Here is a 20,550-nt window from a genome sequence, read left to right on the forward strand (position 1 = left end):
CATTGCAAAATTCTATTGCATTCAGTTCAGGCGTAGATGCAGCAAATTTTGTGTCAGGTGTTGAATGAGGGCCATAAGTTTAAACATGATATGCTAGACAAGTGGAGTAAGTGAAATGATTCAGAAGGAAGGGATGATATGAGGACTGATGATGAGGAAAATGAATTTTAGCTTCTGAGTTCAGCCGCTGTGTTTTGGTCAGGAAAAACAGTCTTTCAACCCCATGAATCCTGGGGAAGGCATGACCTAATACTGTGGATGCAGTGGTGTCTGTGTGGAGGACTGGCATCCTGTACTGATCTGTCTCATGTTCTTCCCAGACTTCACTTGGAACTGTGCTGCCCTGGCTAATTACATGGTTCTGTTAGAACATTCAAGTAATAAACTCCAAAGGATGAGGGTTTCACAAAACATGTTCCTATCACTAATGAATGTCATCTGTAGCTTAATTAAATCGAGCAGGCCAGTTCAGTTTCAGATGATAGACCATTACTGAATAATCAGAGTATTAAAAAGTTTAAGGAAAAAAAGGATTTGAAGTCAATGCACTCTACAATGTTCAGTATACTGAGATGTAATTACACTTGTATTAATGACTGCCAGTGTTTAAAGGGGTAGACAGATGGAGGGTGGGAGCTGAGGTGGTGGTGGATCAGTGATGAATCTATATTTAGATATCTACTGTATATCCTTTTTTATCTGACTCTACAGCTGGCCACTGATTTTGTTTTAAAAATCTTGCCCTTCTCTGTGTTAATGCACTTAAAACTGCTGTATCCCACTTCACATAACAATTTTTGTGGAGGAAAAATACACATGCAAAGTAAAATATGTACATCCCAATAGTCAGAATTGCCAGATCACTAATGTAAAAACCATGCTGTGTCCAAACCAGATTCATCACTTTTACTTTCTGTCCTGCAGGGAACAACCCATCTTCAGCACCCGAGCTCATGTCTTCCAGATTGACCCAAACACTAAGAAGAACTGGGTTCCCACCAGCAAGCATGCTGTTACTGTGTCCTACTTCTATGACAGCACAAGAAATGTCTATAGGATAATCAGCTTGGATGGCTCAAAGGTAAGTTCTGTTTATTTTAAGATTGTTTACTTTGACTTGCTTGATCAACTTTTTAACTCTGTTTCAGTCTGGCATATCTCACACACCTTCTTAGAAATGTGTCCTACGTCACAATCTTTCCCAAAAGGAAATTTATTTTTGGAGTTTTAAAATGGGAACACTTTTATTTACAGTGTTTAATTGTTCATGAGAAAATGCTGCTGTCAATACATTAATATATAAACCTATTACCAAAGTTCAGGAATTGCTTTTTCGTCACTGAGCAATCTCAAAAAGTGCATTTACTGTAAAAGATACTGGAAGTTACGTGTAGGTAATGATCATATCTGTTTTCAGCTTTGTTTTCTATGGAGTATTAATGTAACTAGTTCCTTGGCATTATGAAAGACATCTGTTCAGTTATCATAATCTCTCAGTAAATCCTTGTTTGGCATATAATCCTCCATTTTCTGTATAGGAAAAATGGTGACTTTTCTCCTATAATGCTTTCAGAAGTAACCTCTTTTATCAAAATTCAATACATATTTTGATTAGGCATTGTAAATTGTCTAGTACCTGGATTTAGAGGACTAAGAGTCAGGAATCTTGTTCTATTGTGTGATGTGAACAATATCCATCTGTAAAATACATATTAAAATACTGACATGGAGCTGTGAGATTTTAAATGTTTGTAAAGTGCTTTGAAATCTGTGGGCTAAGGGTACTGTGTAAGTGCAAAGTATAATTCAAAAATTAAAAGCTGGAATTTTTCCCAAAAGTCTTAATTTACAAAAAGGTTGCAACTTCTGCCGGCTTCACTGAATTGAAAAATAGGGGTATAGCCACAAAAACCCCAAGAATTTAGTGGCACAGATGACTTGTATCTTAACCAAAGTTTTAAGGTCTATTCCAATGCTAATTGCATGATGCAGTAGAGTTTGTTTTAATTCCTTAATGAATGTTCTGTATTACTTGGGGTTTACTGTGTTTTGTAAAACTTTGCCGGGTTTGTCAGTGTGGTCCAATGGATAGAGAACCGTAGTAGGAGTCAAAAACTCTATTTGGATGAGCTTTCATGCCCACATGAGTTCCCACTGAAGTCAACAGGGTGTTGCATAGTCACAGAGATCAGAGGGCAACCCTAGTAAAATAAATTTGCATACAGATTAATTTTGAATAAGTCTAAATAAGTTCTGACCAAAATTGACGTGGTTTCATATCAGACATGTAAGGTGAACAAAAGCCTATACACAGGAGAATTCTGAAAAGTACAGTAGATGCAAATATAGCTTACAAATGTTTTTATATTTACACTGACAAAATAATAAATTAAGTATGAATAGTAATATGACCATATTTTCTTCAAAGCTCCATTTACGTGGTATTAAGATCAGTTTGCTTAAATACCCAAATCAACATAATGCTCACATCTCTATTGACAGCTTTTTCTGCTTTGGATTTTATTTGGCTCTGATTTGCATAATTAAAAAAGCCACCACCTTGGGAGGTAGAGGGAGACACTAAAGTAGTGCAAAATTCTTATGAATTGAGTAGCGTGATTTGCACAGAGTGCAGTTTCTAGAGTATTTTCTTATTTTAATAAAACCTAAAATGTGAACCTCTGCATTTCTTAAATAACATTCTTGATGTTTTAAAATAAAAAATGAAAAGCTTATTTTTGTAGACACCTGTAAGGTTTTTAAATGGATGTTTTGTTTGACACCACTTTTAGGCAAGTTTAGAAGGGAGTAGCAAAAGAATTCTAGCAGACTTCTCTAGTTTTTATTTTAATTGCAGCTACAGTACTCTACTTAGCCATTGTTCACATAGAAGGGAGAATGATGCATGGCTTTATTCCTGACTCTTCTACAGACTTATTGTGTGATCTTAAGTCATTTGGTATCTCTCTCCATTTCGCTAGCTGTAAAATAGGGATAATGCTTCTCTACCTCACAAAACTGTTAAGCTATAATTCGCTAATGTTTGTAAAGTATTTGAAGATCTCAGATGGAATGTGCTATGTAAAAGCAAAGGTAGTAATTTAAATCTGTTTATACCTAGATTTGTTTCATCTGTTTGCAGCCCTAATCCTTATTCATATGTCCACCATTTTTTTCCTTTATGTATAGAGGCTTCATTGTGTAAAAGCATCAACAGTCTCAAAATAATTGTTGAATTGTATTGTCCAACTGCTAGCATTCGAAGAGTGTAATATCTACATTTATCTGGGTCATTTCTTTTGTGTATTTACATATGGGGGCAGCTCACACTAATAATTATCATTTCCTCTTCAAGCATTCCATCAATAATATGGTACTCATTGAGATCGTGGTAGAAAATACATGGGCTGCTGTTGCTATTTATTTTTTACTTTACTTTATCTTGTTGCCCAGAACCTCAATCAGGATCAAGGTCCCATTGAGCTTGGTACTGCTGCAAAAACTGAAATTCACACATTTTACCTGTGTAAATAAGTCACTAGTGGAAGATTGAATCTTAAATTCAGGATATTTTCCAGATATATCTCTACAAATTAAGCTATATTTTACCTTGTCCATCCCCCCCATTAAGTGTAAGTGTGTGTGTGTGGGGGGGGTGTATAATATATTGCGAAGCACACAGTTCAGATGTCACAAAACATTAAGTTCAAATCATATCCAGCTTATATCTCTGCTACTTGGGATAGAGCTGGGTGTCAATAACCAGGGCCAATCAGAGTAGGGGGGAGGGCGCCAAGAGGGCCATATGGCCTGGGCCTCAAATTTAGACACTGGTTAATTTTTTGGCATTTGATAAGGTTTTTGCTTGTTTTTATGTGCATCCCTATCAGACAAAAATGTGACCACTTAGAGCTGCAAATTTAAGCAAATAAAGAGTTGTGATTTGGTAAAAGACACAATTTTTTTAACTGTTATAGATTTTGTCATATTAAAGAGTTAAAACTGTTCATAAATATTAATAAAAATATATCAGTTCTGATGGCACAAGATTAGACCGTGATGAATGTGTCCTCTCAGATCAGCTGATTCTATAAACAAACCACTACTCGTGGCTTGTGCTGGATCCAGTGCTTGTTGAAAGGTAGTGAATTGTTACATTTTAATGTCTTTAAAGTTTTACATCTAGTTTACTAAGGAATTATTTGTGTATAAGAATTTTTCATTATTATCTTCATATGGTGGCTAAAAGAGGTGGTTGGTTGGATGAACCCTAGCTTGGTAGCTTGGCTATCATCGTAGGCTATAGACCCAGATTCAAGGTGAAAATTTGTGAGGACAATCTTGTACAATGAGTTTCGTGAGGAGACGCATTTGAAATTTTTGGACATTATCCCTCTGTCTGTATCTTTCTGTGTTTACTATCTGTCTATCTATCTATCTGTAGTCATCCCTTTTGTCTTCAGCTCAGCTTGTTATATTATACCTTGCATGCTTGAGTTTTGATTCAGTGATAAGGAAAATAACCTGTTTCATTTTGTGTTCTTAATTAGTATTCCTTCGTTGTAAGTCTTTTCAGCATGTGTACCATTCAGCATTTGTGTACATGTTTACAGTAGAAGATTTCAAGTGTAGATAAGATACTTATTTACAGTAGAATATTTCAAGTGTTCATAGGCTACATATTGACCAGATAGATTACTATGAAGAGGAGATTTGAAAGTGTTGCAAATAAGAGAGGGCGAAAACAACTGAGTGAAACAGCTAAGAGCTCAAAGCCAATAACTTCATTTTTCAAACCACTGGAAAACACACCTTACCCAACAAACAATGCTACAGATAATGAAAACTCCGCAGCTGCAACAGGTGATATTACACTGCCAATACCTGATCATGAGGACAGTAGTCAAGAAGGTGATGTGCCAACAATAACAAATGCAGCAAAAGATCCTGTGTACGATCCAGTAGCTCAACAGCAACAGGAAGATGTAGATCTTACGCAGCAAGAGCAATTCATGAGGACTATAGGTATGACTGTGACAGACATTGGAATTATTGACAAGAGCAATGCTGCCAGATGCAATCTTTTCTTCAAATTAGTTGTTTTGAAATTCCAAGTAGCATTCCATGAGATGCTGATAATCATGCTTTCCGTACTCGTCTGGTGACAAAAACTCTTCCAAATGGTGAGACCTGCACAAAAGACGGTTTTTCCGTACTCCAGCATAACCAATCTCTGTACTGTGCACCCTGCTTCCTTTGAACAAAAGTGCTGCAAATGCTTCAGTTCTCTCTGATCAGTCAGGATGGAGCATCAACAGAGGTTGGAGGAAGTTGAAAGACGGAGAGTTCAACGTGTCACAAAGAAAACTATGTTGCATAGAAATCAGCCAGTAGGGCAGCATCAGCTGAAAGTTCAGCTGAGAATTTACTCTTGACTGAACTCTCTACAGAAACTAATAACTGGAAAAAACTTCTTGAGCGCATCCTGAATGTCATCCTTTTTCTTTGAGTGGGGATTGGCTTTCTTTGGTTCCAGTCAACGTATTGGCGATTGTGCAAATGGAAACTTTTTCGGCATTGTTGAGCTCCTCAGCAAATATGACCCACTTTTATCAGAGCCTGTTAAACATGTTCAAGAATCGCAAGAGAGTCAAAAGCGCATGCAAGTCCATTATCTTTCCATGCACATAAAAAACGAGTTTATTGAGCTATGTGGGTCATTCATACAAACAACTATTCTCAATGAGATTCGAAATGGCCAAGTATTTTTCAATCGTTGTTGATGCCACTCCAGATTGTTCTCACAAGGAACAGACTGCTATGGTTATTTGATATGTTAAGATTGTAGACAGCTCAAAATTTTCAATTGAAGAAAGGTTTATTTTGTTTGATAATTTCACCTGAAAAACTGGAAAAGAAATTGCTGCTCAAGTACTAGCAATTCTAGAAGGTTTAAAGTTAGATTTTCAAGTCTGCATTGGTCAAGTCCAAATTAGGAGCACAGAATATTGGCATTTCATCTGAGTTCTCCACCAGTCGCAACTTACCTACTGAGTCTGATGCCAAGCAGCATTATAGGGTCAGTGTCTTCCTTGTCGTCATTGACTGACTCTATTCAATTAGGTCTTACATGTCGATTTGAGTCTCTGCAACTAATTTGTACCCTTTTTGAGTTTCTTTGGCAATCCAACAGATGGGTAATGAAAATCTAATTTCTGCAGCTGAACAATTTCAGCAACAGTACAACAAAGAAATCTCAAAAGATCTCAGTGACAAGTTCATCTTCCTCAAACAAATATATTCCATGAACTTTAAATTGGATTGCAAGCCAAAGGCATTGCTTCAAGTAATACTCAAACTTGGACTCTCTGGTGCGTTTCCTAATATCATAATTGAATTACATATTTTTGTCAGTTTGCCTGCATCACTGACTTCAGGTGAATGCACCTTCAATGTGTTGAAGCAGGTAAAGAACTATCACTGTTCAACTATGGGACAGGAGCATTTGAATGGGCTCGCCATGCTTAATATCAACTGTGACATTGCACAAAAGGTAGATTTTTTTTTCCCCCCCTCAATAATTAATGCATTTGCATAGAAAAAGGCTAGAAAAGCATTTGTTAAATAAATAAAAAATTCAAATTATGTCTTTCTCTTTTTGGTGCCTTATTTTGTTTTCATGTGTCATTTTTTATTTTTATTATGGCTAAAGGCCTCAAAAGTTGGAAGTGGCCCGGATCCCTCTGGACCTCTGAGGGCCTGTCAATAACATTGTTGTCATCTGAGGTTGTAGTGCTTTTCTCTATTGGTCAGACAAATGTTAAATTAGAGGAGGGAAAAAGTCTATAAAGCTTAGTTCTTGGAGATGCTTGAGGTAATACCCTGCATTAAAACTTCTTTCTTTAAGGAAACATACCAAAAACTTCCTCTTGTACCTTCATTTTTTGCTGTATCTCTGAAAGCTCTCCATGTACCTTGGCTACTTGAAGGACACAGGAAAAATTTGTTACAAGTCTAATTATTGAATCATTCCTATACAAATCTTAGAATCTCTAAGGGTGTTTTTATAGAAAATTTATTTAGTTTACTTCTGCAGCATTCCCTTATTTCCCTTCCCCGTTTGCCTTTCAGTTCTCTGTTTCTTCAGGATGTGTGAAAAAGCCGAAGGGAGGAAGTATCTTGGGTTATCCTAGGCACCTGCATAGAAGAGTAAGGAGGAATAAGGTGTTCCTTTACTCTCCTATAAACTATTCACATTGTGGGGACATGGAGAAAAGCCTCTGTGAGGCTGCTACTCTTCCTCTGGATGCTGGAAGTGGGCAGAGCATTGAGTGGTTCTGTGTGCAGACCAAAAGGCATGGCTATCAATTGGAATAAATCTCAGAGAATATAGAAAGTAGTGTGTGCTTTTGTTGCATGCAAAACACACGGGCAATCCCTACTAAGACCATGTGTGGTCCTTTGAGTGGCCTCTACAATGCCTTATATTGGATCATCCATATGAGGTATGGAATAAAAATGAATTTTTGTATTGATTGTCTGTCTGAGGATATTCAATCCCAATTTTCACTTGAGCCTCTTCTTAGTTTGTCACTACCATTCATTCCAGTTATCTATTTGGATTTTGTTACATAAGAATCGGGTTTTTAGTGTACTAAGAATATAAGAATGGCTGTACTGGGTCAGACAAATGATCCATTTAGCCCGGTATCCTGTCTTCTGACAGTGACTGGTGCCAGATGGTTCAGAGGGAGTGAACAAATCAGGGCAATTTATCGAATGATCCACCCCCTGTTGTCCAGTCCCAGCTTCTAGTAGTTAGAGGTTTAGGGACACCCAGAGCATGGGGTTGCATCCCTGACCATCTTGGTTAATAGCCATTCAAGAACATATCCTCTGTGAAATTTTCTAATTCTTTTTTTAACCTAGTAATATTTTTGGCCTTCATAACATCCTCTGGCAACAAGTTCCACACGTTGATTGTGCATGGTATGAAGTACTTTCCTTAAGTTTGTTTTAAAACTGCTGCCTATTAATTTCATTGTGACCTCTAGTTCTTGTGTTATGTGAAAGTGTAAAATTATACTTTCACCACACCATTCATCATTTTACAGATCTTGGTTATATCTCTCCTAAACTGAACAGTCCACCTTTTTAATCTCTCCTTGTATGGAAGCTGTTACAAATCCCTAGTCACTTTTCTTGCCATCCTGTGTACTTTTTCCAATTCTAATATATCTTTTTTGAGATGGGGTAACCAGAACAGCATGTAGTATTCCAGATGTGGGCGTACAATGGATTTATATAGTGGCCTTATGATAATTTCTGTCTCGTCTATTCCTTTCGTAATGGTTCCTGTCATTGTTAGCTTTTTCTAACTCTTGCACATTGAGCAGATGTTTTCAGAAAACTAGCCACGATGGCTCCAAGATCTTTCTTGTGTGGTAGCAGCTAATTTAGACCTCATCATTTGTATGTATAGTTGGGAATATGTCTTCCAATATGCATTGGTTTGCATTATTTTATGTTCTGTTAAGGTGTTTCCTGGGTACCATCATCAGCAGGGTTATTGAATGACCAGAGTTAAGTGAAATAAGTCCCACTGCGTCAGTCTACTGTAAATTAAAAGCTCCTAGTCTAGTTCCTTCTAGTTTTTCTCCACCTCACCAAGTAATAATCTTGGAGTATGTCACTCAAAAATAAATTGTGTATCTTCCTTCCAAAATTTGCTCAAGAGGTAAATGTTTCATACTTACTGCTACTTTACCATGTCTGACAGAGGCGTACCATTTTCAAAACTTTAAACCCCTGCTATTTCACTACCAGCATAATCTCTAAAGATGTTAAGATCTTTCACCCTAGTTAAAAAATTTTGTTGTTGGGCTGCTACAGTAATAAGGGCCATGAGCAAATAAGTTTCCTTGAAAGAAGACAGGAACAAGGAAAGACCAGAATAGGAAGAGATGGTGAATGCTGGGAAAGTATGAACCTTCTGTCTAGCAGTCCACATTCTCATATTTAAAAAAGGAATTTAGTTAGAGAGGTAAGAAAGTAAAAGGTATTTTTTTAAAAATAAGGCCTTCCTATTAAGTAATATGTGAGCTTAGATACAATTTAGGCTACTATTGAGTAAACATTCACTTCCTTATATTGAGGTGGGTAGCAATAGCTGGCTTCTGTAGCAGTCTTTATTTCTAATCCTGAAGAAGTTAACCTTCATGTTCAGGAACTGATCAGGCTGCAGGTCATACTCTTTCTTAAGAGTCAGCTCTACATCCAGAGCCAATTATATTTTTTAATTCAGCCTTCTCTAATTTCCAAGCTGTAACTTCCACACACAATGGTATCTGGACTGTATGTTAATAAGATGCTTTTGTAAAATGCACAAAATAAAGCCTAAGACACACCCCATCATCCAAAGCACACCCTTCTTCAGTTGAAGAGAGGAAAGAGTAGATGGTTTATGTAGCATTGTTACTTTAAACCAGTGGACACGACTTCCCAATTTAATCAGGTTTTGCTTACTCTGAATCATGTGGAGGATGATAAACTTCAGTGCAAAATGATGATCAGTTCTTCATTTAGTCTCTGGCAAAAGTCTAAAAACAGGCGTCCTATAGTGCTTTAAATATGCAAAGTGCTATGTAAGTGCTACATATCTTTTTTTTTTAGTTGATTATATGAAATAATTCTCAATGAATACAGGTAAACTCCAAATTAGTTCAGATTTGTTGCACCCGAAATTGATGTTGCCATTATGGTAGTCTTAGCAAAAACTACTGTTCTGAGAAGGAATTGTTTCTGGGGACTACACAATTTATTTTCTATTACAATGGTGCACTGAAGACCCCATATTTTTTGAAGTTCAGGAGTGCAAATGACCATGCCACATCTTAAGCTGGGTGGGGATAGTAAGGGGCATTGTCCAAGTTGCTGGGGGAAGGGGGAAAGCGCTTTACAGTTGGGAGGTGAGAGAGGGCTCAGAAGCTGCTACAAAAGAGAGAGTGGAAGGGCTGGGGAGGTGAAAAGTGGCAAGCCTGGTGGGAAAAGCCCCTTTTCCCCAGACCAGGTGGAGCAGCACCTACCCTCCCTCCCCTTGAGGTGGCAAAATACCAGGTTTGGTCAGGACCTGGTGTGGGCATTGCACTAGCCGCTCCTTTCTAGGGGTGCTGGGAAGGAATTTTTCCCTCACCACCAGATTGGCTTAGGTGGAGTGTGGTTTTTTCACCTTCCCCGCAGCAGGTTCGGGAAGGGCTTTGTTATGGTGAGTAGAGATGGGAGTTAAGTTATGATGTCGCAACTCATTGTGTAAGTGTGGGGTGGATGTTCAGTGCAGATATTCCATAGGGAAGGGATACAGTGATCAGATAAATGGCTTGACCAAGGACTTAGAAGATGTTGGTTAAAGAGTGGAACCGAAGGGGGGTGAGTGCTTAGGGCTTCTATGACTGGCATGGCAGAAACCAACCCCCCCCTTCTTTATAGCCCACCTAAACCCTCATTTGGGGGGAGGGGGTCTGTAGGGTCCCAGCAGTGGGTTGGCTGGAGGACCTGGATGGAAAAAGGTGGGGGCTGGTAGAAGCCCGCAGGTAGATATTGTACAATCATGGAGTTACCAGTACTGCACACACATTTTTTTCTCCGGGGTAGTCCCAGACATCTAATAATCAAGTTGTGGACTGATTAAAACCATATCAAGTATCTCCTGTCCTTCTTTTGGTATAGAAGGACAATGTAGGTTGTGTGTTTTAGAGGTCCTAGAAAAGAATTTAGCCTCCCTTCCCTTCAAAGGAGCACGTTAATTGATCTAACTTCAGAGAGGCAAGATCATAGAGACAGAGGTAAGAAACCAGGGTGAACTCCTGGCCCCGCTGAAGTCAATGGTAAAACTCCCATCAACTTCAGTGGGGCCATTAGTTCACACCCCACCCCCCCAGGCATGTTGTGTGGGTTTTTTCTGTTTTGAAATCACTGTGTGGGTTTTTTCTGTTTTGAAATCACTAAGTATGTCTTTAAGCCAACAAGAACGTCTCAGCAGAAAGATACTAGTTTTGGGAGATGTTATTTTTCTTCCCACTCCTGTAAAAAGGAAAGATTCACATAGTTATGCTGGAAGACTGTGGCCACCATAGAGCTCTGAGTTGGGGACCTTGACAAAAAGTTTCTTTGTATGCAGTGTAGTTGTAGCCATGTCAGTCCCAGGACGTTAGAGACACAATGTGGGTGAGGTAGCATCTGTTATTGGATCAACTTCTGTTGGAAAGAGAGACAAGCTTTCGAGCCACACAGAGCTGGTCTTCAGGTCTGGAAATTTATTTAGTGTCACAGCTAAATACAAAATACAGATAGTTTAGCATAAGTAGTTAACTCATATTTCAAGGAACCATTCGAGGTGAAATGTCCTGTTAACAGGCCATCATGAATGGTCCCTTAAAATATGTGTTAACTATTTATGCTAAACAATCTGTTCCATCTTGTAATTATCTGTGACACACAGTCTGGTCTACACTACAGACCTCTATCAATATAACTGTGTTGCTCAGGGGGTTGACAAATCAACACCCCTGTGGGACACAGTTATACCGACGTAACTCCTGTGTAGACTGCACTATGTTGGCAGGAGAGCTTCCTCCACCAACATAGCTATTGCCTTTTGGGAAGCAATTTAACTACACTGATGGGAGAGCATTTAAGTGTACATCTTGCCCTAAGTTTCACAGACCAGAAGAATCATAGAATATCAGGGTTGGAAGGGACCTCAGGAGGTCATCTAGTCCAACCCCCTGCTCAAAGCAGGACCAATCCCCAATTAAATCATCCCAGCCAGGGCTTTGTTAAGCCTGACCTTAAAAACTTCTAAGGAAGGAGAATCTACCACCTCCCTAGGTAACGCATTCCAGTGTTTCACCACCCTCCTAGTGAAAAATATCCAACCTAAACCTCCCCCACTGCAACTTGAGACCATTACTCCTTGTCCTGTCCTCTTCTACCACTGAGAATAGTCTAGAACCATCCTCTCTGGAACCACCTCTCAGGTAGTTGAAAGCAGCTATCAAATCCCCCCTCATTCTTCTCTTCTTCAGGCTAAACAATCCCAGCTCCCTCAGCCTCTCCTCATAAGTCATGTGTTCCAGACCCCTAATCATTTTTGTTGCCCTTCGCTGGACTCTCTCCAATTTATCCACATCCTTCTTGTAGTGTGGGGCCCAAAACTGGACACAGTACTCCCAGATGAGGCCTCACCAATGCCGAATAGAGGGGGATGATCACGTCCCTCGATCTGCTCACTATGCCCCTACTTATACATCCCAAATGCCATTGGCCTTCTTGGCAACCAGGGCACACTGCTGACTCATATCCAGCTTCTCGTCCACTGTAAGCCCTAGGTCCTTTTCCGCAGAACTGCTGCCTAGCCATTCGGTCCCTAATCTGTAGCTGTGCATTGGGTTCTTCCGTCCTAAGTGCAGGACCCTGCACTTATCCTTATTGAACCTCATCAGATTTCTTTTGGCCCAATCCTCCAATTTGTCTAGGTCCCTCTGTATCCTATCCCTACCTGCCACCGTATCTACCACTCCCCCTACTTTAGTATCATCCGCAAATTTGCTGAGAGTGCAATCCACACCATCCTCCAGATCATTTATGAAGATATTGAACAAAACCGGCCCCAGGACCGACCCTTGGGGCACTCCACTTGATAGCGGCTGCCATCTAGACATGGAGCCATTGATCACTACCCGTTGAGCCCGACAATCTAGCCAACTTTCTACCCACCTTATAGTGCATTCATCCAGCCCGTACTTCTTTAACTTGCTGACAAGAATACTGTGGGAGACTGTGTCAAAAGCTTTGCTGAAGTCAAGAAACAGTACATCCACTGCTTTCCCTTCATCCACAGAACCAGTAATCTCATCATAGAAGGTGATTAGATTAGTCAGGCATGACCTTCCCTTGGTGAATCCATGCTGACTGTTCCTGATCACTTTCCTCTCATGTAGGTGCTTCAGGATTGATTCTTTGAGGACCTGCTCCATGATTTTTCCGGGGACTGAGGTGAGGCTGACTGGCCTGTAGTTCCCAGGATCCTCCTCCTTCCCTTTTTCAAAGAGCTCTGTGTAACCTCAAAAGCTTGTAACCTCAAAAGCTCGCCAATAGAAGTTGATCTAACAACATATGTTACCTCCCCCACCTTGTGCCTCTCTTGTTCAAGATGTTTAGGATGGTGTACAGTTCCCCCCCCCCACCCTTTACTAAAGACAATTAAAAAAAAATACATCCCAGTTTCTTTCCTTCCAGAGATTCTGCTTTTCCAGATATTCCACAGTATATTATAATTGTACTTGAACTGTTCCATGAAGCCTATTTTTGGATATTTCGGCAGCTTTTTTACAAAAAGAAGCCATTTTCATCCATTCCAAACTGGCACTCTTCCGTGTACCAAAGGCAGAGAATGCTTTGAAAGTTACCTGGGATACTCAAGCATTCTCCAGAATACTTCTTGCAGGATTGATTAGCATATTTAAGCAGTTTCACTGCTGAGCCAATAGTCTGTTGGAGTTCAAAGTGGGTGATACTGACCATGGAAATTGTGCTAGCTGGTGAAATTTACTTTAACAAAGGGTTAAAGTGAATCCGGTAAGTAATTGAACATGTAATAAAAAGCAAAATTGGACAAGGCTGCCATGATGATCATGATTCTTGCAGATCCAGTGTTTGTTTAGATTGTCTGTTCCCCTGTAGTTTCTCCAAGAATTCCAAAGCATACTGTCCCGTACATGTAGGGTCTTTATGCTATTCTGTCAGTGTGGAGTTTCTTTCCCAAACTGATCCATTAGGCTGCCATCTTCTCCTCTTTCACATCTCATCAAGGCCCATTTCTTCCATGATGCCTACCAGAAAGGAAGGTTAGGTGGGTTTACACTTTAATATATTAAATAAAACTTGAACATGTTTGATTGTATCCCTCTTCCTAACTTCTGAATGATGCTTGTCATCTTAGATTATAAACTCTTCAGGACAGGGACTATATCGTCCTTGTACAGTGCCTAGTAGCATCCAGGGATCACAGAATGTGTTTGTGCTGGGCACTGTACAAAGAAAATATGGTCCCTGCCCTGAACAGCTTGTAGATGTAAGCAGAGTCAGGATGAGCTCCACACTGACATCTGGTGGTGAGTTGTGGCAAGTTGTGGAAAAGAACTTCAGGGGCTGATCTCATTTGCATAGGCACACCCACCCCACCTAGCATGAGCCCATAGCTGCCCATTAACCCCCCCATCTCCACCCAGGTTAGGAGATAAAACTCTGCAGATAAACTTTGGAACTCTGGCGCTGCACTGACCAGGGACAGAGACTTTTGGGTTGTTGGACTTATGGGACTTTGGGTTACTGGACTCAAGAACCAAAGGGAAAGGACACGACCCAATTTGCTTGGGGTGGGTTTTTTGCTCATGGGTTGTGTTATGAATCCTGTTGGTGGTGTTTCCCCAACATAATGCCACATTGTTTCTCTCTGTTATTAAAAGGCTTCTGCTACACTCAGACTCTGTGCTTGCGAGAGGGAAAGTATTGCCTCTTAGAGGCGCCCAGCAGGGATGGTATATATTTGTCCCAGGTCAGTGGGTGTGGGCTTGAGCTGGTTTTGCATTGTGTTATTGGAATGGAACCCCTGGATACTGAACCCGGCCCTTTTTGCTGCCAACTCTGACGGGCAGAAGGGTTACATATAGTAATATACCTCTTTGTCCATAAATAAACTCATGTTAATATCGTTTTAACAGAAAATGTTGTCTGGTACCCTTCCCCATATTTTTAGGGAATAAGACCAGGCCTGAAAGTCTAACTCTGAACTCCCCATGTGACGTGAGAAGACGATATAGAGCAGTTGTTGCTAAGTTTTTCAGTTTTCATTTACCTTACAGTAAATTCATATCTTCCTCCAGACTTTAGCTTAATGCCTCTTTCTTTGGCCTCCTGCCTGTTGCAAGGGAAGGGACTCTTCATTATTTCTTACCCTCAACACACTGCTGCTGAGTGGGACTGTAGGATTGTTTCTTTTGCTTTCTCCGTCATGTCCATCCAACCACCTGGCAGCTTCTGAGAGGATCCTACTCCTTGCTGGCAATACCTTGCTCTGCCCCATCAGGAAAAGTTGCCTCCACCCTTCTAATTCACTTGCTCCTCGCTCCTTCACAAGTACTGGGCAATGTGGGGAGAATTCCAGTTATTTGTGCTTGCTCTGCCTGATGTTCGGGCTTGCTAAAGCTAATGTAGAACAAGAAGAGTGCTGCTCCGGTTTGAAGACACCATGAGCAGAGCCGGCTTCAGGCACCAGCGTTCCAAGCAGGTGCTTGGGGCGGTGGTCAGAAAGGGGAGGCAGAGTTTCCATGGCGGCGGCAATTCGGCAGCAGCTTCTCTCCTTCCTGCCGTCTGCAGCGGCAATTCAGCGGTGACCGGTTTTTTCACTGCTTGGGGTGGCAAAAACGGTAGATCCGGCCCTGCACATGAGTGTGACTCATAAGCCAGCCACGAGTATATCACTGCTGGAGAGAATCTTTATATTTAACAACTGTTTTGAAAGAAACTGCTTAAGTATTATAATGTGATCTGTTTAATGGTAAATATAGATTAAAATAAGACTTTTAAAGTGGGTCTTCACTGCTATGCTTTTCGAAGAAACTGAAAATTAATATTGCCATCACTTCTAGCACAAGATAAAATATTTGACTGCAGCTGTTGTCTGTGTAGTCAGTGAAAAGAACAGCTCAGATATGTGCCCTGTTTCCTCAAACCCAGATAAACTCAATCGAAAGGAAAACATGAAAGCTGTTTTATTATTCCAACCCAATTTAGAGGAGATAAAAAATGCAGTTTTCTTTAAAATGAAATTGATCGTCCAGTTGATACTCTATTCAGAATTGAGAAAAATGTTACTGTAAGAAGTACAAGAACATTTTAAAAAGTAGATTCACCTTCAGCAGTTTATACACACGCGCGCACACACGTTGTTTTGTGTCTGAAAATGGGGCATCGTTCAGTTGGAGCTGTAGTAGATTGGGGTTTAATCAGTATTGGCTCTCCAGGAAGTCTGAACAGTAAAAGCGTCTCACTGAAGGTCTGTGTGTGTGTGCTACTACAAACAAACTGGTGGTTGGTGTGTCATTCAGAAACCCACTAATAATATGAGTGGCTGAATTCCATTCTGTGTCAAGAAGCTGAGTGTGGCAGCTGTGCTACTAGACTGCAGAGTAATGTTCAGCCGGAACAAACCTCAGGGATAATACAGATGTATGAAGGACCGAAGGGACTGTTCCCCAGGAGGTTCCAGTTAGCTTTTGTATGAAGGAGGTGTGGGAAGAGATCTTCGTTTTCAGGTTATTCTGTGTGAGGCCAGAATGTCCAGCTATGGCAGAGTTGTACTCCCAAGTATGTGACAACTGCTTGGAGTGGCAGTTGCCATTCTTGTATGTGGATCAAGATAAGACCATTGTTTAGAGGGAAAGTAACTGCTGCTGTCTTGGTTTCACTAAGAATTTATCTCCATTGCTGGAAGTAAGTGGTAAAAATGTCCATGCCTTGGCTGAGATTCCCTTCAGTCTTCTGGAAATAGTTTCCAGCATCAGCAATAGCGATGTTATCAGCATACACATACTACTTGTCCTGCGTATCAGGAAGGTTGTATGTTTATATGTAACCCTTCTGCCTGTTGGAATTGGCAGCAACGAAGGCTGGGTTCAATATCTTGGGGTTCCTCTTCAACAATACAACACAAAACCGGCTCAAGCCCCCACCCAGTAACCTGGGATAGTTATAAAAACAACAAGGAGTCCGGTGGCACCTTAAAGACTAACAGATTTATTTGAGCATAAGCTTTCATGGGTAAAAACCCCACTTCAGATGCATGGAGTGAAAATTACAGATACAGGCATAAATATATATTGGCACATGAAGAGAAGGGAGTTATCTTACAAGTGGAGAACCAATGTTGAAGGCCAATTTAGTCAGGGTGGATGTTGTCCACTCCCAATAATTGATCAGGAGATATCGATACCAAGAGTCGAAACCCAGAGTTCATCTGCAGAGTTCACCTTCCACCCTGGGGCGGGTGATAAGAAGGCACCTTACTTGCACCCTGCCCAGCACTTCCTCACCACTCCACTTGCCGGCCACCTTGCCAGCCGATCGCCTATCTGCCAGGATGTCTTCAGGCCCCACCACTTAACATCGCTCTCAGTGACCCCAGCTGTTAGTGGGGGAACCTTGCTGCTGATGCACACTGGGTAGCCTCTTGCATCAGACACACTATCCCAAAGCAGGTCTAACACTTAGACCTAGGTATCGGTGATTTCCGCTCCGCAGTGTGTAACAAGATACTCAATTGAGTCTAAATTAGCTCTTTTATTACACAGTGGAGAGAGGAAGGGTCAAATGGTGTCTAAAGCCCTGTGGTGGGGGTGGACTAGACTCTGAAGCCCCCTGTTGGAGGTCTTGTGGCCCTACCACACCCCACCCCAGAAAAGGCAGTAGAGAGGTCCTCCAAGCTGTCTAGAGTGGCTGTGTGGGAAGCAGCAAATCAGGGCCCAGCAGGTCAATATAAGAAGAGCTGCAGGGCCAGAGCGACGTCAGTTCCTTGTTAAAGCTGGAGGAGAGTGGATAGTGCTCCAGGCTGGCTGCTGGGACTCCACGAGGACAAGGCCCTGAGGTAAGGCTGAAGAATGTGCAGGAGCCATGGGGAAGTGGCCTGCCCCAATAACAAGGAGACTGTGGATCCAACACTAGCCAAAAGTGATCATTTGGGCAAGCAGTCTCATCCTTTTGCAATATACCAGATCACACAAGGTATTGGATATTCTCAAATAATCTCCCAGTACAGGAGATTGGAATATTTTCTCCCTACTCTCCGCCCCATTTCAAATGACTCACACTGAGCACAGTGCTAAACTCTTAATGTGCGTCCAGATACTTATAGTTAAGTGCACTTAATACAAGTTTGTTTTGCCTTGTGGCATTGTCTCCTCATTTGGCAATAGTTACAAAATGTTTTTGTTTAAATGAGAACTCATAAAGTAATAGATTCTCTACCACTTGCCCCTCTTTCCTCACTAACTCTCCCTCTCCCCCCACACACTCTGCAAACACATGCCCTGATGCACAGGTTTTATCACAAGCTGAAGGAGAGATTTTATTTTATTTTTTTTTGTGAGGGACATTTGTTAAAATATTTGTAGCACATCACTAATCTGTTCTTAGGATGGGGATGAGAAGAAATTGAAATTGCCAGTAACTTCTTTTGTTGTAGTCTTCCCTTTTTTCTCATCCTACCAGTTCATCCCTTTTTTCTGTGGTGCCTCTGTTTGTAGGAAGGTTCCTGAGAAACTATCTTGAGCGTTTGTGGTATATGCACATGTGGGCTTTGTGGTGGAGGTTATTAAAAACTTTTACTGTGCCTTTCACTTACTAAATTAATGCTTTCCTAGAGTTGCTCCTCCCCTGTGTTTTTAATGACTGAATCCAATAGGATTGGCTTTATTATGAATTAGCATTGAGGATGCTAGCACTTATTTGGTAACAGTGGTTTGTTCGTTTTTTTTTTTTTTTTTTTTAAGTCAATTGATGTCTCCAGGAAAAAGGTCAAATTCTTTTAGAGTGGGTACCATGTGCAAAATGATTAGGGGCTTGTCTTCACTTGAAAGTGAATGCAAAATAGAGTGTGAATTTAAAGTGTAGTAGCTTTTCCAGTATGGATGCCTTTGTTCCTGATTAATTCTGGGATCCTTCTGCCTCTCAGGGTCCTAGAGCCCAGGCTCTAGCCCAAGCCTGGAAGTCTACACAGCAATGAAACAGCCCCACAGCTTGAGCTCCATGAGCTCAAGTTTGCTGGAACGGGCTTGGGTGTCTAGTTGCTGTGTGGACATAGCCTTAGAGCTCAGAGCCATCAAGCAAGTGTGTTCTACAACAGTCACTGCAGCTATTGACAGGCTGCAGTGTACTATGTAAATAAGCAAAGGGGTGCCCACTCATCTCCCCCTCTGTAGAGAAGCAATCACTTTGGAAATGGTGTCTACATAGAATGACATCGGTGGTGCTCCATGTCCTGGGAGTCATCAGTGACCGGCCATCCATCCTAAACAGACTGTCTGTCACAGGCCATGAGTGGTCGCTGCAAAAATCAATCACCAACTTGATATTTCATCCATTGATAGGATTGTTCTACTACCAAGCAGGATGTCAAGTGCCTGAACTTCTGCCCCAGAGGGGGTATGAGTTCAGGATCACTGTCGGAAGCCTTTCTTGTACAGTGGAACTGAAACCTCATATATGCCTTTTCATGCAACTCCTCTACTCCAGGATAATTGCCAAAGGCAGATGAGACTAGGCCATTCTTTTCACTCTGTTATTATGTATGTGTAATAATTGTTGTAGGTTGCCTAAATAGTAAGTTGGAAGTAGTTTATAATGCCAGAAAGACCCAGGCAGAGGGACACTGCCACGTTCACATTATCTGTAGTACAAAATAAGTTCTGCTGAATACTGTGTAGCCAATGTTGTTCCTTGCTCAGTTTGGCTAGTACTGAATTTCAATAATCAATAGGTCTTGACTGATTTTGTTGTTGATCTAACAGAGTATTTGGGTATTATTAATACATTAAGTATTTTCACATGAATTTTGAGTCAGCTGGGTAGTTCCACTTCACAGGGATTCGAATGTAGTCCAGTTGACTTCAGCGGGGCCAAAATTTCACTTAGTAGCTGCTTTTTTTTTTTTTTTTTGGTGTCCAATATACAGTGCTGTGTGTAACGGAGGAATACATACACATTTACTGCTTGCTGTGCGTATGTAACTGATCCATCCTATGCTATATTGCAGTATTTATAAAAGATGTGCATGTTTTTTTTTCCCTACAGTTAGATGTTATCTCATTAATGCTAGCCATGTTCACATAAAGGAAAAATAAGAAGAGTACGGAAAACTACAAAATTGTGTTTCTGAACACACATTTTGAAACTTTTATTTTTGTGTAAGACAACAGCTGTCTTAGCAGTATGTCTTTAGAATGACACATCAACGTACCCATCACAAAATCTGAGTTTTTTTTCTTCTGACCTCATTGGCATCTCTCCTAGCAAAAATGCCACTCTGAATATTAATAACAGTAGATGTGATTGGAACAGTTTGTATCACCTCTAAATCATGGCTACCAGGTTATATGGCTTTGCTAAAGAGTTGTCTTGAGGCCATGTAACTATACCCAAATATTTGGGTATATCTTCATGCTTTTTGGTGGATCTTACATTATTTAAAATGTGGTGAGAACTTCTTACAACTGCTATTACATTTTCTTTGCAGGCAATAATTAATAGCACTATCACCCCCAACATGACATTTACTAAAACATCCCAGAAGTTTGGCCAGTGGGCAGACAGCAGGGCAAATACGGTCTATGGCTTGGGATTTTCCTCTGAACATCATCTTTCAAAAGTAAGTAAACCTGTTTTTTTAAAAAATACCTGAAAAATATGGGGAAAAAGTTTTTTCCTGAACAGTCAGGG

General features: G+C 40.7%; 1 protein-coding gene across 1 annotated transcript in view; it reads left to right on the forward strand.

Annotated features, from left to right (window-relative positions):
* HOMER1 (homer scaffold protein 1) overlaps window positions 1-20,550 on the forward strand; it is a 146,706-nt gene that overhangs the window by 36,800 nt on the left and 89,356 nt on the right. The window contains exons 2-3 of the mRNA XM_048849378.2: window positions 925-1,081; window positions 20,348-20,479. Coding sequence (XP_048705335.1) covers window positions 925-1,081; window positions 20,348-20,479 — 289 coding nt within the window. The remainder of the gene's footprint in view (window positions 1-924; window positions 1,082-20,347; window positions 20,480-20,550) is intronic.

The sequence above is a fragment of the Caretta caretta genome, chromosome 5 (assembly GCF_965140235.1).
Source record: "Caretta caretta isolate rCarCar2 chromosome 5, rCarCar1.hap1, whole genome shotgun sequence".
Lineage (NCBI taxonomy): Eukaryota > Metazoa > Chordata > Testudines > Cheloniidae > Caretta > Caretta caretta.